The 9618-nt window shown below is 44.7% G+C and overlaps 1 protein-coding gene across 1 annotated transcript in view; it reads right to left on the reverse strand.

Annotated features, from left to right (window-relative positions):
- Sh3gl3 (SH3 domain containing GRB2 like 3, endophilin A3) overlaps positions 1–7549 on the reverse strand; it is a 44636-nt gene extending 37087 nt beyond the window's left edge. Inside the window, exons 1-3 of the mRNA XM_035441362.1 lie at positions 7484–7549; positions 5182–5254; positions 2715–2858 (exon numbers count right to left, since the gene is read on the reverse strand). Of these exons, the coding sequence (XP_035297253.1) occupies positions 2715–2858; positions 5182–5254; positions 7484–7492 (226 nt within the window). The 5' untranslated portion in view covers positions 7493–7549. The remainder of the gene's footprint in view (positions 1–2714; positions 2859–5181; positions 5255–7483) is intronic.
- Between the last annotated feature and the right edge of the window lie 2069 nt (positions 7550–9618).

Here is a 9618-nt window from a genome sequence, read left to right on the forward strand (position 1 = left end):
AAAGATCTTTTGTAGAAAATTGGGTCTGGAAACTGGCACCAAGGGATCCTTAGAGTTCAGGGATAAAATCTCTTTGTAAACAATGAAAGGATTCATTCATGGGGATTCGTGTTAACCAGTACAGCTTACAATGGAAACAAGGTCTTGCTCGACCTGCTGGAGGAGCAGTTTGACACCACTCTCTGCAGACGATTCTAAAACTCTGGAACCTCCCTGAGGTCAGAGCTCTCAGTTATCAGGGATGGATGCCCTCTGGCCAGAAGGGACCGGCATGCTCTGTAAGGAATACTCCTGGATGTGGCAGCACATCTTTAGCTAAATATCCTCTCTCTGGCATCTTGGCTGTACCTTGCAAGGTCTTTACCACCCTGTATCTGGTTGCCATGCACAGCAAGGGTTGGGGGGGGGTCTCTGGGGGACACCCTCTGGGAACACTGCATGAGACTAAACTAGGTTTCCTTTATTTGGGATCTTCCAAATGCATTTTGGAAACCTGAAGGGCCCTTCTCAAGCCTGAGCTGAGGCGGCAGAGAGAATGGGCAAGCCACTCGTCCATAAACAGGGAGAGCACTGCTGCCTTGCCCACCCTTAAAGGAAGGAAATTCACAGCTGGGTCCTTGCCAGTTACAAGTGGAAAGTATCTCTGGAAATTAAGGTTGGCCAGGATGCCAGTCCAACCCATTGAGTGTCACTGTGACTAGGAAGAGAGGTTTTCTGAACTGGGCTGTCTAGTTTTTACTCAGATCGTTCCTACACAGAGGAAGGAAATCTCACCTTGCTTGACTGACCCTGATATTCATTGTCACCAGGGCCCAGGTATCCCAATATCAGCCTCATAGGGCTGTGACAGAAACATCTGAAATGTAAATCTTTGGGGGACTATGGCGATGTCCCATCAGAAAAGCACACATGAGGACCCAAGTTTGACCCCTAGAGACCTTGTAATAATACAAAAAGCCAGGCTGGCAAGGCACACCTGTAACCCCAGTAATGAAAAAGTAGAAACAACAGGATCCTTAGTGCTGGCTGGCCAGCTACTCTAAGTTCAGTGAGAGACCGTGTCCCAAAAAATATAGTAGAAAGAGACCGGTGAAGACTTCTAGCCTCCACACATGAACAGGCACACCTATGCACATGCACACACAAACACCCCTGCTTCAAGAATCCAGTGACTATGTCCTGAGTACTGGCTGTCACCTTCCCACTGTCTGCATTACCCTACCCCCTCCACACCAAGAGCAGCACTGTTGAATACCATGACATGGCCTACTTTCTGTACTTTAGAAAGTTCTGGCATGGGGCCCCAAGCAAAAGGCACAAAGCAAGGAACCTTTGCAGACAAGACTCTCCCTGGGAACAGCAACTGGCCATCTGTCCCAGAGCCCTGATGAAACCAGTCCTAACCCTTCATGGGAGTTCCTTCCAATAGCTAGTGCAACTGTCTGTCATCACAGGCCTGTCATCATGGCCAGGTGCACAGCAGTGTCCTTCCATCCAGGGTCTCATCTGTCTTCTAAATGGATACATCTTCAAGGTAAGAAAAATAGGCCACCTTGTTCCCACTGGACCTTGGAATAAAATAAAATCCACATTTACATTGCTCTATGGACACTAAGTGGGACCTTGGAATAAAATAAAATCCACATTTACATTGCTCTATGGACACTAAGTGGGACCTTGGAATAAAATAAAATCCACATTTACATTGCTCTATGGACACTAAGACCCTCTGTTAGGAATTGAACAACACTGCCTTTGTTTGGGGACTTCTGAGACAAGTCCTCCCAGTTACTTTAGGCTGGCCTCTAACGATCCTCCTGCCTCTCTCTCCCAAGTCCTGGGAATATATATATATTCTATGCCAGGGATGACAGTGTGTGCTTGTAACCCCAGCACTGGGAAGGTAGAGAGACACAAAAGGTTCCCTGGGACTCTCTGGCCAGCCATCCTAGCCTTACTGTTGGTAAGCCCAGTTCCAGTGTGATACCTTATCTCAAAACACAGTGGCAGCTCCTGAGGAATGACACCAGAGGTTTATCTCTGGTACAGTACACATGTGCATGCGCGCGCACACACACTTAAAAAGATCCTCTCCTATCTGCAGGATTTTCAAAGCTTGGGAATATAAAGGCAAGCAAAGGAGTGCATGTTAAAAGAAGGTACAGAGTTTAAGGTCAGCCTCAAACAGGTGGGGGCTACAGCCAGATAGGGATGCACAATGGGCTCTTGTCCCCAAAAGAAACAAAACAAAAACCATCTATCAAGATGGATGGAGGGACAAAAAGGTGGTCACACACACAGTGGAACTTGGTTAAGCTTGAAAGGAAAATGAAATCATGAAATGTGTGAAAAAGGCAGTGATGGAAAATATTATAATCAGAGAAATGCGTCAGATTCAAAAAGACAAATACACATATCCTGGATTTTTATGTTTATGGCGTGGTGTGTGTGTGTGTGTGTGTGTGTGTGTGTGTGTGTACACTGTGTTTTAATCTTTAAAATACATGAGAATGAACAAGAGATACAAAGGCTAACAGTTTAACTGAGCCTACCCAAGGAGGTGGGATTCCTTATCTATGTTTTCTAACTCCCTGCAATGAATATACTACTCTGGTAATACCCAAAAACTATTACACTGCAAAGATACAGGTTTTGTGGACAACCAAAGGCCACCCAGGTGTCCCCACTGTGCCAGCTGAGCTGGGGGTACCCACCAAAAGCAGAGTCTTCTCCGAGCTCCTTGCCATACTTCAGCATACAGTCCCCCAGCAAGCCTTCTGTCTGTGGGTAGCCAGTGGCCTTCACCTGTCCTCGGAGCTTCGACATAGTGTTCAGCATTCCTAGCTTAGCTCTGTATGCTTAAAAACATTGTCATTTGTAATTCCTTAAAGTTACAAGGTACAGTGACAATCACATTGCCTTTAACAAACACAGCTATCCAAACGTGGCCCTCACAAGCAAAACACCAGAGGCACAAGGCATGCACCAATCCACCTTCATTCTCAGGAGTGATTTTCCAAAGCCTTTTCGAGGGTGGGGCATGGGGTGCTAAGCACACTGGTTCAGCCACAACAGCCACCGACATTACGGACTATGTTATCTCTGAAACAAGCACCCGTGAGCTGGCACTGACACCTGCGCAGCCATTGTCCCCACTTGTGAAGACTGGAACTGCTGAGGCGGCAGCTATCAAGCTGCCAGTTGGTCATCAGCACCCTCACTCTGCTCCGAAGAACTGATTTAAATGGAGGATTCACAAGGTCACCAAGAGGTCTGGGGCATGCAGGTAGGAGGCAGACGCCACCACAGTGAACAGTCACCTGTGTTGTTTCTCCCCTCAGCAGGTGCCACTCAGCAACTTTCCGTGAGGAGGTAGCAGGCAGCTATGGTTTCTCACCCACTTTTCTGTCTCTGACTCTAGCACTGCATATTTAATAGTTTTAGCACCGGGTTTTGAATGAGAACAGCCCCAGGCTCAGATGTATGCTTATTTCCTCAGTTGATGAAACTATTTGGGAAGGATTAGGAGTATGGCCTTGTTGGAAGAAGGGTGTCACTGGGGTGGGCTTTGAGGTTTCCAAAACCATTTCCAGTGTGGTCTCTGCCTCCTGCTTGCAGTTTTTGAGATGTGAGCTCGCAGCTGTTCCTGCTACCATGACCTTGATCCACCGGCATGGACTCTATCCCTCTAAAACTGTAAGCCCAATTAAAGGCTTTCTTTTATGAATTGCCTTGTTCGTGGTGTTTGTCACAGCAATAGGAAAGTAATACATCTGGACCACATGCTGTGTTGACACGGGCATGTGAGAAACCCCCAGAAAATGCCTGCCCTTCCTGCAACTCACTATGCAGCTACTGAGTGCCAGAATATCCTGGGGCGGTGCCAGGAAAGAGACGCTGAAAGTAGACTTCAGCATACTACTAAAATGTCCAAGACTGTCTGTCAAGTAAAGTACAGCAGGAATCCCTACTGTGTAATCAATAGACTGGGGTGGGCCCGTTTGACAAAATGGCATCTATGGGAAATGGAGACTATGAGCTAAGGATCCAAGGCACCAGCTGTGGTATCTAGGACATTCACATTCAATGCAATCTAGACAAGTACTTCTCAAGCTGGACCATACAGGCTGATATCATGTTGAAATGTAGAGTCACAATGGTTCCCCTTTCACATTGTCAGAGTGGGTGTGTGGTATATGGGGTAAGAGCCATTAGATGAGATTAGAGGCTACTGGTGCATCCGTCTTCATCTTCATGATAGCCAGTGGTCTCTGCCCAGGGGACACTTGCCCTGATAGATAGCTGCTCCCTATCCCATTCCAGTGTCAGCTCTTGAAGTGTGGAGTCTGCCTGACTTTGCATTCTAGAACCTAGAAGGCCCTCACATAAAAACAATGCTTATGAAATTCTATAGGCTAAAACATCAGGAAAGAAACTCATCACTCCAGCACCATTAGTGGGACTTGGAATTTTAGGGCTATTACTATCTTGAGTCCTTTACACACCATTCTCCCTGGATGATCTGATTGAATGTATGCTCTTAGATGTTCAGAGTGTGGGTGCATGCCTTCTGAGTCCTATGGCTAAGGAACTCACAGTGACTCCCACAGCAAATCCTCAGAGGAAAGCTCGAGGCTTGGGCATCCTCTGCTGGCTCTCATCAGCCTGTGGCAACCACTGTCTAGGACCCAGGATTAAGGCTTGTGTAGAAGCTGATGCTCACATTTTCCACACTTCCTCCACCGCTGGTCATATGATCATGCCTCAACTTCAGCATCAGGGTCACAGTGAGACCCTTTCAAATTAATACACAGGCCTTTCAGAACAAGATAGAGGACTTTCTTGTTCATTAAGAAAATGTAACTCATAAAACATTTTTTAAATGTGCAGTGGGTTTCTGAAGAATACAGAATACCAGAGATGATGTCCACTGAGGGATGCCTGTACTGAGACCAACACTCCATCCTAACCATGTGCCCCAAAGCTCATCCAAATGCCTGTTGCTCCCACTAGGACTCACTATAGCCACATTGTGTCCCTGGAGATTCCACAACTGAATTTCATTATTTGGACACAGGCATTGCTTCCAAATTGTGTCAGCCTCATGCAAAGGAGTCGGGGGTCGAGAGAGACTTAAACACAAATGTCAAGGGAATGTTTCAAGACGTGCTCGGACATTACCTGGATTGGGCTGGAGATACTCTGTGGCTCTTGAAAGGATTTCTGCAACAGCCTTACTGGTAACATCTATTTTCTTTAGAACAAGACAAAACCGAAGTGTTATTGAATCTAAAACTCCCAAAGTCACAGATCCAACAAGCAGTTCCATTCATTTAACTTCTAACACCACTGTGGTGATTTCTATTTCTTTCTATTTCATGAACATTGGTGTTTTGCCTATATGTATGCCTGTGTGAAGGTGTTGGACCCCCTGAAACTGGACTTGGACAGTTGTGAGCTGCCATGTGGGTGTTGGGAATTGATCCCAGGTCCTCTAAAAGAGCAACCAGTGCACGGTGCTTGCTCTTAACCACTGAGCCATCTCTCCAGCCTGTGGCAATTTTACCATGGATGTTTTCAATATCTTCAGGCGAGGTGATCTCTGCTCTGTTGTGATTCTGAGAAATCAACTCTGCTCAGTGACATTGTAGAACACTGATTTCCTTTTCTTTATAATGTTAAAATGAATGTGAATAAGAGTTAGAAATATTCGATACATTATGACTCTACTTGAATAGAGACACTTGGAGAACTCTCAATGCTAAGACTACACTTGAGCCTACAGAGTGAACTTGAATAACCACGCTTAGATAAAGCATCATAATATAATGATATATATTGATGATAATGTAATCTAACAGGTTAGAAGCTATCCTGGTGATAGTAAGACAACCACCATTGTTAGAATATCTACACACAACCACCATGTCCTATCAGATGTTAACATCAGAGTTTTCTCTGCCACATTAATACTGACACTGTCCTTCTGCCATTCCTGCATTGCTCGTTATTAATTAATAATAACCATGATACAGAGTTCATTCACTTTATTCTAGACCACCAATAACCCACAAAAAAATTAAGGAAGCAATACAAAAACTGTGTCTTAAAAGGGGATAAATCTTATAAGAACACAGACTATTTAAGAATTCACATTCCTACATAGGAAAATACAGGAAGATGTAAACCTTCCCACAAAATAGCACATCAAATCTCATCACAATTATCAATTTTTGGTCAAAACATGGTAAGTTGTGGTGGCCTGAATAAGAATGGCCCTCATAAGTTCATAGATTTGAATGCTCAGTCATTAGGGAGTGGTGCTACTTGACAGCGATTAGGAGGTGTGGCCTTATTGGAGGAAGTGTGTCACTGGAGGGTTGGGGACACTTTAGGGTTTCAAATGCTCAAGCCAAGCCCAGTGTCTGTCTCTCTTCCTGCAGCCTGCAGATTTGGATACAGAGCTCTCAGCTCCCTCTTCAGCACCATGTCTGCCTGTGTGCCACCATGCTTCCCACCATGGCAACAAGGGGCTAAACCTCTGAACTGTAGGCCAAACCAATTAAATATTTTCCTTTATAAGAGTTGCTGTGGTCAGTGTCCCTTCACAGCAGTACAACACTGATTAAGACAGGGATTGGAGTATTGCTGTGATAGGCCTGACCATGCTTTTGTTTGGAGGAATATGGGACTTTGGATTAAAAACTGATTGGACAATTTTGTTTGTTTTGTTTGGTTTGGTTTGGTTGTTTTTTGAGATAGTGTTTCTCTGTGGGACAGTCCTGGCTGCCCTGGAACTCGCTTTGTAGCCGTGGACCCAGCTCTACTGTACTGAAGCTACTCTCCAGGTAGGTGACCAGGGGACATGACACAGGACAGATTCTGCAGCGCTCTGTTGGCATGTTACAGTCCACCATTGACATGCCAAGCCAGTAATGCTCTTCTAAATTATTTCATCTGCATATATGATTCCAAAAGCCTCACAGTTACAAAAAGATAATTTCTTTTATTATCCCTGACAGAATTCTCCCTGACAGTTCTAATGACAGAAAAGTATTTTCTGTGTGGCTGCTGAAACAATTGGGAACAGCATCCCCGATTCCCAAATGATTAATTAGTTGCTATCTATTGATAAAGCCTTGTCCCAGAAATAGTTGACTCTCCAAGACATATGAGCACAATTACTTTGGCCCTGGAGTTGCAGCCAAGGCCCACCTTTTGTGCATTCTGATTTCTGGCCACTAGAGGGAACCAGTTAGTCACATCCCATTTTCCTTCCTCAACATGTTCACACTGCATGTGGTTCAAGCCAGGGCCTAAAGAGCTGGGAAGCATGGAGGTCCTGCCTTCCAGATTGTGCAGCCCATGTTTGCTTTTGAACATTCTGTATTTCCACTCCTCGTAATATTCCTTACAGTAAGAGGTGTTTTCACATGGCAAGAATATCTCATTTCTAACCATTTACATGTTCAAATAGCCTTACCTTTTCCATGTCCAGAAATACATCGTCTAGCTTCGTTCCTTCGGCACCACTTATCTTTTCACTAAACAGCTGCAAAAACAAACACAAATGCTTTCACTTATAAAGATTTTTTTATATTTCTTCCACTGAAATTAATAAAACAAAAAATCATGGGATTATCTTGGCTCTGATGTTTTGATTTTAAACCAGGTCCTTTATGGAAACTATTGGGGGCCAACAAGACAGTGAAGGTGCTTGCCAGGCAGACCACATGACATGAGTTCCAGCCCCAGAGCCCACGTAAAGGTCAAAGGAGAGGACCAACTCCACTAAGTTGTTCCCAGACGTCTACATGGGCAATGTGGTGCGCACGCAACACACACACACACACACACACACACACACACACACACACTCTCTCTCTCTCTCTCTCTCTATCGTAGCTGGCCACTCATGCTCCAGAAACACAGCCACCTAGCTGACACACAGCTGAGGGAACACACAAGGAGAGTCTCCTCAGCTGACCACGTCCCCAAACATCATTGTTTTAAACCACTAAGCTTGAGGTGTTCAAGAGAATCCACTTGACAGGAGTTCTCTCCTTTCAAGCTGAGGACAGAAATCAGACAGCCTCACCCTAACCCTTAATATGAGACTTTATTTGGGGTGACTGTGTGATGCAGTAAAAGATGACTGGCATGTCTGTCTTTAATTTCTTTGCTGTTGGAACTGGAGAATCCCATGTACAAATCCTGATCTTATAATATCCATTAGAGATCCACTCAGCATTCAGAGTTAGACCTGAAACCTCCTTGACTAGTTCTCATTCGTTGGTGCTAAGAGCCTTTATCATTTATTACAGAAGTAGCAATTAATATTCCAGGTACCAACTCCAGAATATTTGTTACTATGAATTTGGCTGTATGTAGAATATATGCTGGGTGCTTTGTATTCTCAAATAGGCCCCAGAGAAAGGAATTCCTTCTCACTGGAGTAAGAGCAATAAGAGCAGTATCAGCCATCCATAAGTTACTTTGCTCTGGATCTCACAATACATAGCCTTAGTTTTTCCCTTTGACGTAGCACTGAGAAGTCCCCTTTAGTCAGTAATTAGTTGCAAGTCATGTCCAGGGGAGAGACACCAAGGCACCTGCTTTGCTCAAGATCCTACCTGGCTCTTAGAGATATGCATGCTCTATTGTCAGATAGTTTTTAATGTGCCTGTGGATATAAAAACTAGAAGCCCTGTGGAATAGGGGAGGGCCTCAGGAGGACTTTTACAAGAAGGAACTTTTAGATCTTAAGAGAACTTTGAGAGCTTTTGAGAGGGAACTTCTTGGGAAGAACATTTTCTTGAAGAATAAAGAGCCATGAGAGGAACTGCTCTTAAAAAAACTCTCCCAGCCTGCTGTCTAGCCCCTAGCCTGGACCCTGAGAGAGCATTAAGGCTGGAACTTGAATGCTCTCACTAGGTTGGGTTACATGGGCTGTTTTCAGAAAGCCTGGTGGGGCATACAGAAAAGAATATCTCTACTTTGGAGACCAGAAATGAATGTGACTTCCACTCTTTTCTCATCTGGAAAGAGATAATGCCTGGTTTTGTTGTTAGTGGGAGTCACAGGTTACAGTTATGACAACTGTTTGCTTTACCTGAATTCTCCCAGGATATTTAGCTATTTTGAGACATTAAGTAGGAATACTTACGAGACATTAGATATTTAAGTCACTTTACTACTGAATGAGAAATTCCCCCCACAGGCTTAGGTAAATGAACGCTTGGTTCCCAGTTGGTGGTGCTGCTCGGGGAGGTTGGGCAGCCTTGCTGGAGGAAGTACGTTACTGGGGTGGGCTTTGAGAGTTTGTAGCCTCAAACTCCCTTCAGATTGCTCTCTCCACTCCATATTTACTGTTGAGGATGTGTTCTCTTGCTCTAGCCACCTGCTGCCATTCCTCCCCTGCTGTTATAGGGTCTCCAGAACCATAAGTCAAATAAACCCTTCCTTCCATAAGTTACCTTGCTCATGATGCTCTGTCCCAGGAAAGAAAAGTAACTGATACAGCCATAACAATACTTGAGCATTCAGCACCTGCTGTGTGCTGAGCATCATGACAAATATACCCCCATATAAACATTCTAAAGATGGGTAGGACTCCTA

The sequence above is a fragment of the Cricetulus griseus genome, chromosome 3 (assembly GCF_003668045.3).
Source record: "Cricetulus griseus strain 17A/GY chromosome 3, alternate assembly CriGri-PICRH-1.0, whole genome shotgun sequence".
NCBI lineage: Eukaryota > Metazoa > Chordata > Mammalia > Rodentia > Cricetidae > Cricetulus > Cricetulus griseus.